This window comes from Palaemon carinicauda, chromosome 40 (assembly GCF_036898095.1).
Source record: "Palaemon carinicauda isolate YSFRI2023 chromosome 40, ASM3689809v2, whole genome shotgun sequence".
NCBI classification, from domain to species: Eukaryota; Metazoa; Arthropoda; class Malacostraca; order Decapoda; family Palaemonidae; genus Palaemon; species Palaemon carinicauda.
In genome coordinates this window covers 9,944,890-9,963,608 of record NC_090764.1, presented here as the reverse complement: position 1 = coordinate 9,963,608, position 18,719 = coordinate 9,944,890, and the positions used below count along the sequence as shown (strand labels likewise).

The 18,719-nt window shown below is 36.2% G+C and overlaps 1 protein-coding gene across 18 annotated transcripts in view; it reads left to right on the top strand.

The window, feature by feature from the left end:
- The window catches only part of l(1)G0196 (inositol hexakisphosphate and diphosphoinositol-pentakisphosphate kinase), a 485,360-nt gene that overhangs the window by 12,442 nt on the left and 454,199 nt on the right, over positions 1-18,719 (top strand). For 3 of the 18 annotated variants that reach the window (XM_068363290.1, XM_068363301.1, XM_068363304.1), the window contains exon 3: positions 12,182-12,354. The exons of the other annotated variants lie outside the window; for them this stretch is intronic. In XM_068363290.1, coding sequence (XP_068219391.1) covers positions 12,265-12,354 — 90 coding nt within the window. In that variant the 5' untranslated portion in view covers positions 12,182-12,264. The remainder of the gene's footprint in view (positions 1-12,181; positions 12,355-18,719) is intronic. 18 annotated transcript variants of the gene reach the window in all.

Below are 18,719 nucleotides of genomic sequence, written 5' to 3'. Positions count from 1 at the left end.
GTGGGATGAGAAGAAATTGAGTCTTTGTTTACATTGAGTATGGTATCTGGCCGACAGTTGGCGCTGATGGGCACACCCGCAACCTGTATAGCGATCGCTGGCGAGTTTTTTACAGTTTTTTGTCTGTCGAGCAACAGAGTTGCAGCTATATATATTCACCGGGTAAGTATATTCAAAAATTTATTTTATAATTAAAATATCATTTTAATGTTGTTACTGTTCTTAAAATGTTTTATTTCTCCTTGTTTCCTTTCCTCACTGGGCTATTTTCCTTGTTGGGGGCCCCTGGGCTTATAGAATTTTGCTTTTCCAACTAGAGTTGTAGCTTAGCAAGTAATAATAATAATAATAATAGTAGCCATCTACCTTCAACATTATCCTCTGCTGCTGAGCCTCCAGATGCTGCCCCAACCTCTGAAGACAAAGAAGAACGTCCTCACTAAGTATTACTAGACTTTTTCTATTCCCCTTCACGCGAGCATGATGGGTGGTACAGTAGAACAAGGAGCTTGCCCTGCCACTCCTGCTGTATGTATGTGTGTATGTGTCATCCTCTTCTTTTATCTAACTATAAGATGCCTAGGATGTCTCAGCGCAAATGACGGCAGAAACTTTTTAAACGAAACTTATGACAGGATGAGAGACGTCAGAGCCAGAGAGATCTGCACAATTCTCCTGGGATGATTCTCATGCACTATTGTCTTTACTTGCATTATCTCTTCCAAGCACATTATTGCCCCCCCCCCCCTCCCCACATAATTTCCTTACACATAGTCTCTATGTATATGTTGCCCTTATGTACACTTCACTTGTAAGGTCCCCAAACATTGCATGCCACCTCAGCTCTAGATAAGTCTACATATGCATGCTCACCTTCTGTAAGATCTTCACAATCACAATAGCCCTGTTTTAAGTCCTTCCATGCAGTGTTCCTGAGTTCACACACCACTTGATAGGCCTTCATGTACACTAGTTTGAACGCGATTGTTCCATGTGGGAATGTTTGTCATTAAGGACTCCACATAATTACACTTTAAGCGATATAACTTGAAAGTCCCAGGAGTCAAAAGGACCCAACTCCTTTAGATTGGACATCCAGGTATTCTTCCAGTGATCCTGATGTTTACCTTCCTCTTCCCATTCATCGAGGTCTTCAGCTGGTAGTGCAGTACAGTATGCTGCACCCAGATATTCCAGCTAGAAGATGCCCTTCTTGATATTCCAACCATGTAAAAGAGATGGACAAGCCTTCCCACTTATATGAAGGGTTGAGGTTAAGATCTTTCCTAGTTCATGTTGAGGCTTCATTGGAACACCACAGAGGCTTCTTGTTGACAGACTGGCCAAGGAAATACCTCCCTACATTCTCTTGTGCACCCTTCAGTGATACAGGCCTGTGCGGTGTTACCCAAAATGTACACGAGGGCAAAGGGCATCAACAGACCTACAGAAAAATCTAACCCGCTTCTTGTCCCACTTTCATCATCTTATCAGATTTGGTCCTGTGCCCCATGAGCAGACAGATAAAACTACAAGAGCTACCTCCAGATTACAGGGAGATCTCCCATCTCCCTAGAGAGGAGGCATCCAGAGAAGTCATTGATTCTTTGGCACATGACTCTGGACCACCACTGGCAGAGACAGAAAATCCTGAGATGGAATTATTTTTTAAGGTTTTGTCTGTCATTCAAGAGTTCAACAACCTTAGGGAGGCAATTAGAGCACTAGTCAAAGGTGGAGTGACCTCTGTTGATCATTGCATTGGTGCTCTGTAGTGATCGAGGCCCACCCTTGAACTACTTCATCTTGGTCAAGGCATGCTAAAGGAAGTGTGGATAATGTTAGATTCCCAGATCTTCTGGTCCAGGGATCTCACTATGCTCAAGTCGTTCAACTAAATTGTACGTTCTGCACTATTCTGTCAGAAGAGATTCTGTTCTTGAGGATGCCAACCCCTCTCCACTTCCAATCAATGTTGTCATGACAACCTTAACTTCGGAAACTTCAGTTGAGAGACTTGGAACATGGGGAACTGTGTTCTCTGCATCCGAGTCTGCCTCCATGGAAATCACCTCCGTGTCAGGTCTATAAGGATAAGTAGAGTGATAAGTCCTGAAGTACTGTACTTAGTTATGTATTTGGTGCTTGGTCGATGAAGGAATCTTTCTCCCCCAAAAGTAATATACAGTCTGGAATGATAGGTATTGGGGAGGATGATAGAGAAGTATTTCTTACAGATCCAGTCCAAGAATGGTGCTCAGAAATGCACTGTACATTAGTATTAGATCCAGCGTGTAACTATATGAGTGTTTCGTCCCCAAGTTAGAGGAAGAAAAGAAGAAGTAGAAGAGCCCGTCATTCTACCTTTCCTTCAGATGTATAGTACTTGGAACACATTACTTTAGACAAGATGCTTCCTGCCCTGGATGGAAGCCTGGCTTACTACACAACTACCTTAGCATCCCACTCAGGGCTAGTAACAATAGTGTTGAAGGACTCTTGGGTATATTTCCAAACTCCTTCATCACCCATCCTTGTGAAAGATTCGTCCAAGTCTAAAGGAGGACCAATTCCCCAACTTCAGGATTTCTGGTCCAAGCAGGTACTTTGACCCCCTCCTTAGTTTTTTCACTTAAGCTTGAGATGCCATATCCTCTTCAGATAGCAATGCAAAGCCCTCGGAGCATAAGAGCATCTCTTTATTACCACCCACTTGAACCTGTGTCTTGTTCCAATAGGTTCTGGGTTTTTGTGTTGAATTTGGCCACAATACTCAAGAGACCTTCGGCTAACCTTCAGAGTAGGTTAATGCAAGAGAGCCCGTGCAACTCATCAATTCTCTTGACCAATGTTACAGCTATCATTAAGAATCAGATCTCTGCCTAATGACCTTTTTTAAAGGCTCGTACTGGACACACGCAAAACACTTAAGAACATGGGTTACATCCCACTCCTGGGGCTTGAGGTCCCAGGATGATGAAGACTGCTCGCTCTTGATAGGTGCTTCTGTCAAAAATTGATGTGTAATTCCACAATGTACTCGAGAGACGTAAATAGATTGGAAAACTGCTTGGCTTGAGGTCATCTAGGAGTAACCAGGTTCATCTGAGACCTGGTGTGATTGATCAGCAAATCAGACTGAACTTCCCTGAAATGCATATGGCTGACAGCTGTACTGTATGGTGATTGGCCTCCCAGATGTGCATTTGCAGATAGGTAGGAAAACCATACTGTCTTGTTTATTAACGTAAGCTGCTACTATACTGTGGTGTCTTATCATTACTACCAAGAGCTTACTCAAATATTATGGGAAAGCTTTTTGTAATTCAAAAATCTTGATACAATGCATTTCATCTGACCATACACCTCACGCTACTAGGTCACCCAGTTGAAAGTTCTACCCCTCGTAGATGCCTCTGAGAACAGGTGCATGTGCGGAGGTGGAAAGCTTAGAGGGATTTCCCTGATGAGGTTTTCTTTGTCCAGCCATCTGGTAAGATTAGCCTATACCTCCTATCCCACTGGAATATGATAAAACAGGGTATCTATGGAGACCGGCCATTGATCTTTCAACACCACTGACTGGATTTCTGGTAGAGATACCTGTGACTCCCCTGAGGAACTAGTTTCTCTAACAAGGAAAGGTGGCTGAAAAGACTTTTCCAGTGTTGAAATGGAAATTCTGTCTGGACAGAATAGTTGCCCTACCTCTTTGAGCTTGCTGATGCTGTTGTCTATTTGAGAGTGAGATTCAACTTCTAATTCATCATGATCCCCAGGTTGTGAGAAAAATCGATTAGGCAATCTCAATCCTGTAGCAACTGCTTCTCTGAAGAGGCTATGATCAACTAATCATCGAGAGGCATCAAAGACTCATCCCGTAAGAGGGAGACACAAACTACCATCAGTATGAACATTTGAATGAAGACCGGGAGTAGTACACTGTCCAAAATGCAGACTCTTGAACTGATACAGTGTGCTCCCTATAGGAAGATGCAGAGATACTTCAGAAAGGACTGATGAATAGGTACAGCACTTTAACATTAGCATTCTTCAGATCCAGTGAAAGCATAAAGTCTCATTCTCTTATGGAACTCATTGCCATTTCTGAAGCCTTTTTACATTCCTACTTCAGCAGTTTCACTTCTAAAGAGTAGGAAGTCTTCTTAGGGACCCCTTAGCTGCTTTCTATGTCTATCCTTTCCCCCACATGCTAATTCTTGCTTTGTTTCATTGTTAATACTAAGCCAAAATCAGCCATTTAAACTAAAAAGATAATACAGCTTTTGATAGGGCTCAACAGTATGTCTGTACTCGTTGCGGCTGAAGACAAAAACGGAGAGCTTTTTGACAGGGGAGTCGATAGGGCTACCGGCTTGCTCTCACCACCTGTTGTTAACTACCTCGTTTACAATTTTAACAGCCATTCCCGCTCTGCTGAAATCCTTTCCTATTTTAAAGGACATTAGGTTTGTATACGGGTAATAACAAATTCTTTTAGTACCAGTAAGTAGTAAAATGTTAGGGAGTAAAATGTTCTGATTTAAGTGGTTTTGAGGAATTGCACTCTACAGTCATAGTTCATTACTTATCGCTACAGTAGTTGATTGCTCAGGGCAATGTTTTCATTTACGTTGTTAATAACTTAACCAGCTGCAATGAGCAGTGGAAACGGAAGTGATGACATGTAAAGTGACCTTTAGAAATTATGTGACTTAAGGTTTTCAATGAATATCTTTATCTAGTTGAATGCTGTATCTATAACTGATACCAATGAAGGGTTTCTTTATAGTTTTATACAGTATGATTTTTTTTATTCAGTATTTTAAATAAAATGATTGAAATACCGTACAATACTGCAAAAGCATGGAGCGTTAATCTTTTCAGGAACATCATAATAAAAGATTGAATAGTTTCATTTCAGGAAAGAGGATATTTTTTAATGGGACGTGATGACCTTTTTTGCCTTCAACATGGATGAAATAGGTTTTCAAAAATTTTCGGATCCAAGTAATGTTGTAACCAACTACCTCTCTGCTGCTAATATACCGATAGATATTGTTTATGTAAATCTACTGTTAGATTTACATAAACAATATCTATCAGAATATTAGCAGCAGAGAAGTAGTTGGTTACAACATTACTTGGATCCAAAAATTTTTGTAAACCAATTTTGGATCCAAGTAATGTTGTAACCAACTACTTCTCTGCTGCTAATATTCTGATAGATATTGTTTATATAAATCTATCATCAACAGTAGATTTACATAAACAATATCTTCTTCTTTGGGAAAAGATGCAGACAAAGAAGAAGAAGAAATCTACTGTTGATGATATGAATGTTTTTTTACAAAATTTAGTTGTTACATCTATTGAGGAGTAATGGAAATAAAAAAAATGAGTCATAAATGAGCGTATGGCTTTCTAAACTCTTATGGAGTTATTATGAGGATGTATTGTTGGTCATACAAGTTTACCTCATGTTGGTCTACTTTGATAATACAAGCTAAAATGTCTAATGAGAAAAGCAGATTGTTAACACTTTATTCTCAATGGTATTAGATAATCTGGAGAGTAATCATATAGAAGATTATTGACTCAAAATTGCCAGCTGAAATACTGTGGATAAGAACCTGATGAAACGTCCTTCATATTACTTGGCTGTGAATTTTCTTTTGGGCTTAAGGTTAGAAAGGGAGGATGCAAAAGCATACAGTGCATACTGTACTTTATATGGTATAGGGTTAGTAATATTTCTTGTAAAAGTGTAGAAATACCTTTGGGGATTAGGCTATATTTACCCAATCATGTACAGTACAAGAATTCAAGAAAAATATATAGCCTATGCCTCAAACTACAGGTACCCAAACTAGTGCCATAATCAAATGCATTCATCATCCTATAATGCTTATCAATATCCATGTCTGCTGGATCCTCCATGAATGCATTAAAAAAAATCCTTGACAGACTTCGTGGAACCAGGCTCAAGTCTTCGCATTGTGATCTCATGTTATATGATTTACATTTTTGTGATCACAATTGCATCTTGTCTGAATGTCTTCCATCTTTTCTAGGCCCCCTACATTTTTAGAAGTGAACTGTTTGGCACCTGTTTGCTACTTCACTCCAGTGTATTTGCCAGCAACAGAATCCAACACGCGCTGAACTTTGTATGGGCCCTGTGGTAAGAGCTGCCAGTCCCAATATTTGGTTACTCCCACTACCCTGCCCCATTGCTAAAGAGTTTTGATAGTGAAAATGAGAAATGAAGTTCTTGGACAAAAGAATTATTGAGACACACAAGCTAGACTAAGATGTGTAGTATTAGATGGTGAATGGGAAACCTTTAAAACCTAACATGTGGCCACACTGCAGGAGACTGGCGAGTCACAGGAGTAATTATCCTGGCTCTCATTTCAGTGCCTATCCCCAGTGCATGTTTCATACTCAAAGAAACACCTGTAGCCTTTATCTCAATAGAGTAACTCCTAAGGCAGTGGGACCAATTGCATGGTTTAACTCATCAGTTGAGATGGTATGCTAGGCTGTGGCACTTTGGAGTCAGCAAGTAAGAATTGAGGTGCCAGTGATGACCAGTGTTATTGCAATCCAACATTTGCTGACCTTCGTATAGGACTTGTTTTGAGAGCTGCCATTCTCATTGCTGACCTGCTCCCACCACCCTGCCCTATCACCAAAAGGTCTTGATAGATGTTGGTGAGTTGATAAAAAGGAGTAACAAAGTTCTTGGCTATAAAAGTTATGAGATTTATCACTAATTTGCTATATCATTTTCACAATGTTAGCAAAGCCATTAAAATCAAAATTCGTATTGATTACTTGTGTGGTTCACCTCTGAATATTTTAAGCAAAAATTATAGGTGTTGAGTTTGAGCAACAAGCAACTACAACCTTGCCAAATGAGAGGAAATGTAAAATATATATGGGCCTTTTGCCTTAAATGAGCTCATAGAGAGGCAAGTTTATAATCATTTTCTAGATGCACTAAAATCCATATACAGTAGCTACAGAGTACAGTAATATTACACAATTACTTTTCTTTCTTTCTAATTTAATGGAACCCAAGGAAGAAATTTAAATGTTGAAATGTTGATGGAGACATACCAATGGGATGTTGACCTGAAATTACTAGTAAACTTTTCTACTTGTACTTGAGACAAATACATTGGTTTAAATAAGACCAATGACCGTTTCATACAGGCCTTTATGTTGAAGGGAAAATTTAAAATAAGTGCAATTAGATATTAGGCTGTATATCCATTCCACAGTCATCTAAGTTTTGGCAATTTTATATTTGCACTAGCAAAATTGTAAGAATAAGTTTCTGTATTTGTTGACTGAAGTTGTATCTTGTATAAAAAATGAGTCAACTTGGATTTTACCAAAGTTGAAGCAATTTTTATGTAACTTATAAACTTCACATTAATAAAAGTTCATTAAGTTAATAAAGCTATAAACTTTTAAACACACAGGCAATCAAATATCTTCATGGTTACTAATTTATCCTACACAAGAATTTATTCTTGTTGTACGTGCAGAAGACAACAGGTCCTTATTGAAAGTACAGTATCTGTATTTGTTTACTGATTTTGTAATAATTTTATAGTATACATTTTGGCGTTCAGCATTACACTGGGGTAAACTTCATAAAGAATGAACACATTTTTATTGATCAAAACACTTATTACCATCCATCTTCGCAATCATAATATCGTAGGATTCCTCATATGTGTCTGCTTAACAGGACCAACAAATCTTGTGAGTCCTGTATCGTAGGATTCGTAGAATGTGCAACAAGATCAACAAATCTTGTGAATCCTGTTGGGTGAATTTGGAATCGGTAAAGCTGACAAATAGGTGGAAGATTTAAATGCTGAAGGAATTCATCATTAGTCATCTAGTATTTTTTTTATCAAAGGCCTTTGTTGTGGAAGCTCAATAATTAGTGAGTCAAGTTTTGAAGAGGCTTTTCATGTTAGACAAGTTTAACATAAAGCAGAACACAAACACCAGTAACGTTCATAACCAAGATCACTCAATTATCATAAAAAGATAGATAGCCTACAACAGAATCGATTTGAACCCATATTACAATCATTGGTTACTGCAAAATTCAATAGATATGGCAAGCTATAATTTCAAATTTTTCTGTGCATCAAGCCTTTCCATAAAGAGATAACTCCAATCCAAATCAAACTCACAGGAGAAACTATTGAAGATGCCGTCTGGACCCTTATAAGTTAGATATGACATTTTAGCTTCTAATAAGGAGCTGATGGTGTTTTATGGATCTACAAAAGACCCCTTAAATCAGATTTCATACTTGACTCTTAATAATTTCTTGCCAACCGTGCCAGAAAATCGTAAAAATGAAGGCTCGATATCACTCATTATTCGAATATTGTCAGTATCATCCTTGCAAAGTGTCAACATGTTTGAGTAGTGACCAAGTCGGACATTAATGTACTGTAAATTGTTATACGTGTATTTTCTGAAACTAAGGTTGTTATATTAATTTTTGCGAAACCAAACTTTTGTACTTCTACACATAGCAGTTATTGTACGTGATCCCATTTTCATACTTGTATGATCATTATCGTACGATCAGTCACGACTAACATGTGCTCTACCAAATAGCTGCCTGCTACGCCATTGATTCGACGCCAGACAGACGTCTTTGTGATGGGATAAACGTCAGTGTTGCTTCCACTCCTGCTTGACCATTCATCCGATAGCCTTTCACATAATTGAGCAAGTCAAACAGCAACTCACTATTGAGCACAAACTAATGTGACACAGTGCCAGTTTAGTGACGTGCGTTCAATCCTTGTACCTGACCAGCAGGGGTAAATTCGTCCCTTCTTTGAAAATGAGGACAGATCTAGTATTCCTCAGTTCAGACTCAAGCTTCAGAAGCTGGGTTCATAAGTTACATTTTTATTTCGACAGTAGGACAAAGTTTGTTGATAAGTGACTCTAGTAGGTTAGTAATGGATATGGAGACATTGAAAAGCATATGTTCGTCTAAGAAGATGAAAGAAGTCTTGATATGTAACCATCCTTCGGCCCCTACTTGCACCTACTTTCTAGCCTTCTCTACTCTGTTCCCGATGCATCTCTTCCATCTTGTTATTCAACCTCTTTCAACTTCCATCTCTTCCATCTTGTTATTCAACCTCTGTCAACTTCTATCTCTTCCATCTTGATATTCAACCTCTTTCAACTTCTGTGTCTTCCATCTTGTTATTCAACTTCTTTCACTTCCATCTTGTTATTCAACCTCTTTCAACTTCTATGTCTTCCATCTTGATGTTCAACCTCTTTCAACTTCTGTGTCTTCCATCTTGTTATTCAAGCTCTTTCAACGTCTATCTCTTCCATCTTGTTATTCAACCTCTCAACTTCTTGCGCTTTGATACTATATGGCCTCACCGGCCTAGGCGCCAGGCTAATTGCCCCTAAGTCCATAAACTAACACACACACACACACACACTCTCTCTCTCTCTCTCTCTCTCTCTCTCTCTCTCTCTCTCTTTCTCTCAGATCTGACTGTCATGCACATTTTGAATGTTTTAATTCTAGCTTTTTATGAATAGTACTTACCTGGCAGTTATATATATATTCGAAGCTATATATATATAACTGCCAGGTAAGTATTCATAAAACTTTGTTTTATCATAAAAACTCCATGTTTTAATTCTAGCTGTTTCTTATTTCATGAAATTATCAACCAATCTCTCTCTCTCTCTCTCTCTCTCTCTCTCTCTCTCTCTCTTAGTCTGATCTGACTGTCATGCACAATTTGAATGTTTTAATTCTAGCGGTTTCTTATTTTATGAAATTATCAACCAATCTCTCTCTCTCTCTCTCTCTCTCTCTCTCTCTCTCTCTCTTAGTCTGATCTGACAGTCATGCACAATTTGAATGTTTTAATTCTAGCGGTTTCTTATTTTATGAAATTATCAACCAATCTCTCTCTCTCTCTCTCTCTCTCTCTCTCTCTCAGATCTGACTCATGCACATTTTGAATGTTTTAATTCTAGCGGTTTCTTATTTTATGAAATTATCAACCAATCTCTCTCTCTCTCTCTCTCTCTCTCTCTCTCTCTCTCTCTCTCTCTCAGATCTGACTGTCATGTACATTTTTATTGTTTTAATAGCAATTCTAGCGGTTTCTTAATTTATGAAATTATCAACCAATCTCTCTCTCTCTCTCTCTCTCTCTCTCTCTCTCTCAGATCTGACTGTCATGTACATTTTGATTGTTTTAATAGCAATTCTAGTGGTTTCTTAATTTATGAAATTATCAACCAATCTCTCTCTCTCTCTCTCTCTCTCTCTCTCTCTCTCTCTCTCTCTCTCTCAGATCTGACTGTCATGTACATTTCTATTGTTTTAATAGCAATTCTAACGGTTTCTTATTTTATGAAATTATCAACCAATCTCTCTCTCTCTCTCTCTCTCTCTCTCTCTCTCTCTCTCAGATCTGACTGTCATGTACATTTTGATTGTTTTAATAGCAATTCTAGCGGTTTCTTAATTTATGAAATTATCAACCAATCTCTCTCTCTCTCTCTCTCTCTCTCTCTCTCTCTCTCTCTCTCAGAGCTGACTGTCATGTACATTTTGATTGTTTTAATAGCAATTCTAGTGGTTTCTTAATTTATGAAATTATCAACCAATCTCTCTCTCTCTCTCTCTCTCTCTCTCTCTCTCTCTCAGATCTGACTGTCATGTACATTTTGATTGTTTTAATAGCAATTCTAGTGGTTTCTTAATTTATGAAATTATCAACCAATCTCTCTCTCTCTCTCTCTCTCTCTCTCTCTCTCTCTCTCTCTCTCTCAGATCTGACTGTCATGTACATTTTGATTGTTTTAATAGCAATTCTAGCGGTTTCTTAATTTACGAAATTATCAACCAAATCTAAACAGAAATTGCATTCTCTCTCTTTCGTCGTTTTTAAAAGGTTCTTGCTATACTACCCGTTCTAAGCTAAACAAGTGAACCATGGATACTGCTTACGTGTTCTCTGACAGCGAACATTTCCGTTTATCTTAGTGACCCAGCAGATTTATGAGGTCGGTGTCCTTGAAAGATTTCGAAATGAGAAGATAGCGAGGCCGTAAAGCCTCTTGTTGCCTTGCGTCTTTTTTAGTCGTGTTTATAGATAATTATCAAGATTGGTTTCTTTAAAAAGATTCCTTTTTTATTCTTGTGAAGTTTCGTCATCATCTTGAGATTTTGAGCTTGTTTTTGTCTTGGCTATGTAGGCCTAAGTTACGTGTGCGCATTTGTTTTTGTTTTGTTTAGTTTCAAGAAAGGTTATTTAACGTAGATGAAGATATATAAAATAGGTTATTTAACGAAGATAAAGATATATAAAATTCTGTGTTTTCATATATGAAGTTATGATATCGATATGAACAGGAAAAATAGAATAGAAATAATTAACTCAGTTGTTATAATTACATTCTTAGAGAATGAGCATTATTTCTCAATGTATTAAGTTCCTATTAGACATTTTCATTATGGGTATTTATACGTTTGTACAGTATAACAGCAATATATCATATGTGATTTAATTTCCCTTTTCCTCAGTTGACAGTAGAAATGCCATTTCATAACCTCCCATATTGAGTTTGATCAGTCTTTGGTCCTTGTATTTGACGTATAGTTTTGCGTATCGACTATAATAAGACATATTGCAGCCATGTTTTTTCCCCCATATAAGTGTCACGAGAGTTGGCTGATATTCAGAGCTGGGAAAGACATCTCTTACTCTATTTATTTACTAAATTTATAAATGAGATTTTGTTAATTATATTTAGTTAGAAATGCACATTTTTTGTTAGCGCTCGTATTCTTGGTAAATGTAAATGTTAATATTATTACAATACTTTTTAATCTATATTTTATGCTGTGATTACATCACAGTCAATGGTATTCATAGTAAACTTTACAGTCATGACACTTCTAGGTTATATATGTCATCACTTCCGTTTGTATTTGAAAAGAATATTCCGGTTTATACATTCTCAATAGCATGAGCAAAAAGATGTACGATGTGTAGTGCACATCACAAAGAAGCGTGATGAAACCCTCGAAGAAATGTTCTTGCACCCCGAGACCAATGTGTTTTTGGCCCTCCCTTTGCAGTACAGTGTAAGTGGGCATTGAGAGTAGATGGTGCCCTGCCCTCCACTTCTTACCCTCTTCTTCTTCCTCTGTAAAGCTCTTGAATGGCTCGCATCCCCGCCGTCTACATCACAGACTACGACGACGGACTTGTCCAGGCCGAGCCGTATTGGGACTGCTATTACGCTCTCATGGTAGGGGAAAGGAAAAAGATAGCATCCCAATCTTGATGATGAATTGCTCTCACCCGATAACGATTTTCTCTTGCTGTGGTGTTGGATTGTGCTGCATCCTGTAGTAGGTTGCTATTAAAAAGGTGGACTGTGCATCCAGGGACTGCATACTGGGAGTTCTTTAATGATGATGATGATGAAGGGGAGGTGTTGGTGGTAATGGTGATTATAAATACGAAGAAATATGTGACGTTATTTTTCGGTTTTGCTCGTAGCATAGTTCGTTTATGTCATATAACCATCTACTAACATCGTGTAAGTTTAACTCCTCACTCTCTAATATGAAAGAGTAACGGAGGTGGTTTCTCGGTCGGGAAGTTGAAAGGGTTCAGTTCTGACAGATTGAATGATTAGATGTTTTAATGGGCCTACTTACTGATGTTGAGTGACTGTGTCTAGCCTTGGACTGTGGTGGTGTTTTTAACATGGTGATCTATTTACTAATGTTTTTTTTTTATAATATAAAGCGAATATGCTTTAAACTAACTAGTTGTGTGATTTAACAATCTTGTGAAAATTGATGTCTTATTTTTTCAGGAAATATATATGTTATGTCTTTGTGTAGTGTTCGTCATAATTGATACGTAATGAAATAACCAAATGATATTCCTATGATTTCCCCTCTCTGATATAAGACTAATTACCAACCTATGCTTATGTCTGGTTGTCTTATTAATTACAGTAATTTGATTTTTTAATTTTCGTTAATTGAAGATATGTTGATATGGGATGAATAGTTTAGGAAAAGGAAAACTAGTAATTGCGAATCGAGTAAATTTCTAGGAATATTTTTTTTTTTTTTTTTTTTTTTGTAATCTAATGGTTGTGAGCATTTTTATATCTCCTTTAGGTGATGAATGGGATAATATAATCTTCACCCCAATTTAGAAACTCTACTAACACATTCGCATCTATTGGATGAGGGGGAAACACTATTGGCAGCCTGACATGTGTGGGAGTGTTGTAACTGATGTCATCTGTCGCTGATCCACACACACACACACACACACACACCACATATATATATATATATATATATGTATGTATATATATATATGTATATATATATATATATATGTATATATATATATGTATATATGTATGTATGTTTGTGTGTATTATATATATATATATATATATATGTTTGTGTGTATTATATATATATATATATATATGTATATATGTTTGTGTGTATTTTATATATATATATATATATATATAGATATATTATATACGTATATATATATATACACACACACACACACATATATATATATATATATATATTAGAAAGGTCGGTTAAAGAAAATAAGGAATTCAGGTTAAGGACTGCAGTATATTTCGGCCAATACACATTGCTCCTCATCTCGATGTAAAGTAAGAGAAGAACTTGATAGAGATAGTTTATATATGGATGAAGATGTTGATTTTAAGCTGATCTAAAAAGAATATTTGGTTGCATTCAAGGAGTGATTATCCAAATTTGATATATTCGAGGTGCATGTTTGTTTTAAGAAACACGTTAAGCTGACAGGTTACTGTTAGACGAATCACACACCCATATACTGTATGTATGTATATATATATATATATATATATACATATATATATACATATATATATATATATATATGAGGCCCTTTGTGTCAATAGGCGTAAGAGGAGATAATGATGATATATATATATATATATATATCATTATCTCCTCCTACGCCTATTGACGCAAAAGGCCTCATATATATATATATATATATAGTGTGTGTGTGTGTCTCTCTGTGCACACGTCGTTTCCCTTTAAAAAAAAAGTCCGTAGAGGTGTGCTGGGAGTTTTGACATTGGAGAATATCATCCTTTGGTTTCTCAACATGTATGTATCTGGATAAGGTGGCTAAGCATTTTGATGCAGTAGGGGCCAGTGAACTATCGACATCTGGAAGTTCTTGATAGTCATCGATCCATGTGCTGAGCAGGCTATACGTTGCATGAATTCAGTGATGGGAAAGACTTACAGTGTTCGAATGGGTGTTTGTGTGTATGTACGATCGTGACGACATACTGTAAATATTTTTTGATTTTTATGCACTCATGTCTCATTACTATTTATTGAAAGAGGACTTTTATTAGTAATTCTCTCACTACTATTGAGGATAATATTGTTCCCATGTTCATTATAATGTTTATTTTATATTAGAGTTTTTTTTTATTGTGAAGACGTTTGTCAAGATATCTTCCAAAGTTTTCAGACTGAATATGCAAGAAGAGGAAGCTGTTATATCATATAAGAGCACATTTCTCTCTCTCTCTCTCTCTCTCTCTCTCTCTCTCTCTCTCTCCGGAACTCTTTAAGGTTTACAAATAACTTGCCTCAGCAAGGCTTCCGGAAACAGGAAGTAGACCACAAGAGTCATTTAACTTTAGCGTTAGCGAAGAAATCTAACAGATAGAGGTGAAAAGTGTTAAAGAAAGCTTTTGGTAGGCTTAAGAAAAGGGGTTATTAATGGAAACTTCGGTTCGTACTAAGAGCAAGAAAAGAAAAAAAAAAGTACGGTACTTTTTAGAATATTATAATTATTATTATTATTATTATTATTATTATTATTATTATTATTATTATTATTAGCTAAGCTAAAATTCTAGTTTGAAAAGCAGTATGTTACAAGCCCAAAGGATCCAACGGGAAAAGTAGTCCACCGAGGAAAGGAAATAGATTAACTATATATTAGAAGTAATGAATGAAAAATATAAAATATTTTAAGATCAGTAACAACGTGGAATTAGATCTGTCACATATAAACTATGATGAGAGACTATCAACCTGTTCAACCTAAGAACATTTGCTTCTAGTTTGAACTTTTTAAGTTCCACCGATTCAACTACCAGATTAGGAAGATCATTCCACAATCTGGTCACAGCTGGAATAAAGCTTCTAGAATAATTTTTAATATTGAATCTTATGATTGAGAAGTCAAGGCTCTTAGAATTAACTCCACGTACAGGATGATGCTGTCTAGGATGATCTGAATGCAAATGACGATCAGAATTATGAAAAGTTTTATGTAACATGCATGAAGCACTATCTGAACGACGGTGCCAGAGATCAATATTCAGATCAGGGCTAAGAAATTTAATAGACTGCAAGTTTTGTCGAACAAATTAAGATGAGAGTCAGCAGCTGAAAACCAGATCAGAGGCTTTTGTAAGCATTGGCTGCATTTTAAACAAAAATGAAAACAGATAGTTATTACGATAAATAAAGTTAATAAATCTACATTTGAAATAAGTCTAATTGCCTTATTCTATATACCTTGATATTACTGACATTCTATTTTGTAGCGAGTGTTTGCTTTATGCCACTGAAAAATTCGTTTAGAATTGATAGTTTTTTTTTTTTTCTCAAACAGCCTGCTTTGATAATATTTTGTAATTAATAATGGAAAAAAATATGCTCAATTATAATACAGCAAAATTATAAAAATACCTAAAAAGTTATTCCTTATTTCCAAATAACTTCATTTGATATACGAATTAATAAGGAAAAAATGCACCTGACGTGGTTATGGCTTTCAATCCTCACTAATTTCAACATATTTGAGGTCATCTATATAGTTTATAGTCAAATTAAAAAGATGTAACTTTAGGCTTGATGAGGTTCTCGATGAATGTCATTATGATCAAGATATAAATACCGGTACATACTTAGACCTGTTGGTAACGTCCTTGCCTGGTGATCGCCAGACTAGGGTTCGAGTCCGCTCAAGCTCGTTAGTTCCTCTGGTCGCTGCAACCTCACCATCCTTGTGAGCTAAATATGGGCGGTTTGGGAGAGCCTATAGATCTATGTGGTGAATCATCAGTAGTCATAGTCTGGCCCTCCTTGGTCCTAGCTTGGGTAGAGAGTGGGCTTGGGCGCTGATCATATGTATGTATAATCAGTCTCTAAGCCATTGCCCTACTTGATAGGACAAAGTCACTGTCCCTTGCCTTTGTCATTCATGAGTGGCCTTTAAACCTTTAAGCCTTTAAAAAGTCTGACTGTCTAGCTATAGCCAAAAGTCTGGTTATTATAATCCATCTACAAAGGAATGGGACTTGCCTATGATTAGCACGGTGTTGCATATCTCTCTCTCTCTCTCTCTCTCTCTCTCTCTCTCTCTCTCTCTCTCTCTCTAATCCAATGTCACCTAATATACGAAAAGATACGACAATACCAGAAAAAAAGGACCAGTGACAAGATCTCTCTGTAATCTATTGTCACCTAATATACGAAAAGATACGACATTGTCAGAAAAAAGGACCAGTGACAAGATTACAAGATTATCTTTTTTTTTTTTCCATGAAAAGAGTGAATTCGGTCAAGTAATAATAGCAATAGCTCTAATTTCCATGTCTCGACTCTTTGTAGCTGAATTATAGTCAGTAGGGATTCCTTTGCTTAAAACATGATATTAACTCTCAGGAGAAAGTGGTAATGTTGTTATTACATAGACAGTGTACTGTCTACAGTAGTAATGAGCATGAAGGTTGTGTGTCTGGAGATATTCGTTGTTTGGTTTTACTCTGTTTTAAGATATGATTCGTTTATCTTCGGGGTACTTTATTAGCTTGTTAATTAGCTGCGATATTTATTGGGATTTGGATGCTTATCACAAAGAACGATTTTATATCTAAATAGGATGTCCTTAGACATAGTCGTTTGTTATTGTTAAAAACTAGCAGGATGTATTTTGTGGAATGTTGGATGTACAATATAAATATTTTGAGAGAGAGAGAGAGAGAGAGAGAGAGAGAGAGAGAGAGAGGAGAGAGAGAGAGAGAGAGAGAGAGAGAGAGAGAGGGGAGAGAGAGAGAGAGAGTTAATTATGGGGCATTTTACCAGTGCTCAATATGGATGTAGTAATTTTTGGCCTAACTTATCATTTATTTATTTCATTCCTGTCTCGCTAATACATAATTATTTATTAAGTGATTTATGAACTGAACTATCGTCTTATTAGGTTAAGGCGAAGTACGTAGCTGTGTTCTAGAATTCCCAGACTTTGTATTTAATCTTATTCCTAATTCTGCTTTCAGATTGCATTGGTAGTGTGTTTCACTTTCAGCTTCATGCCGAGCACATTTTCACAAAGATTTAAGGGCGTGTAATGGCTACATCATTTGTGTTAGCGTATTGTTTCAGTGTTTATGGGGACATTTAAAATCACTGTTTGTGCATATGTTTATAAATATTGCGGTCTATTTTTTCTTTTCTTTTTTTTTTTTTTTTTGCCACGAAGGTCGCATAGGAATTTTTATGTAATTCACTTGATAATTTTCTAACTTTTTTTCGCTCAAATTTGATATGATGCATTCTCAAGACTCATATTTTACCCTTGACCAACTCTCGTTTGGTGATCTTCAGTTCTCACAGACAAGTAGAGTTTGGTGTTATTGTTATTTCTGTAACGATGTCTAAGTATTCGTCCCTTGCTTGCTTGTTAATTTTTTGCCTAGCATACTTTAGAACTTGGTTTTCTTCGGAGCGTGTGTCCAATTTGCTATTATTTGCCAGATTCTTCGTATCTTTCAATTATACATTCATTAGGTAATTATATGTATAAGTTATGTCTTACGCAACTCTGATTAGAAGCAGTAAGCTTCGTAATAATAGTATTAATTGCAAATTTTATACTTTTTATAACTAAATTATTATTATTATTATTATTATTATTATTATTATTATTATTATTATTATTATTTTTATTGTTATTATTATTATTATTATTATTATTATTATTATTATTATTATTGATTATGTTATTGTTACTTACTATCCGTTGGCTATATTTTGAAATGATTTATACTTTGCGCAATACGAAAATAGTTGATTTAATTAAACATATTTTTATGACCAGTGGTCGATATTTGTTCTTAATCTGGTAGAAAGATTATTTTCTGTTATTGTCTTTAACATCCAATTTAACTCTGGCATAATTTTCTTGACTCCCAGAAGTTATTGATAATAAAACAAGACTGCTGTTAATGTCTTTTAGCTTCCACTATATCATTCGATTTGCAGAAACTATCTCATCCTAAAAAAAAAATTAATATTTTCATGTTGTAACATCTTCAATGCAAAGAACGTTTTTGCTTGTGATTCTCGACGGCTGATTAACTTTTGCGGAACACTTTAGGTCTGTGACTTCTGCAATTGCACAAAAAATGGCTTATTGAGAAAATCTCTTAAGAAGTGTTTTAATTCTTTCATTCTACCTTGTTTCAAGTATTGTTCTCCCCTCTGGTCTTCAGCCTCTGATTCTCATCTTTATTTGTTGGACAGGAACTTAGTC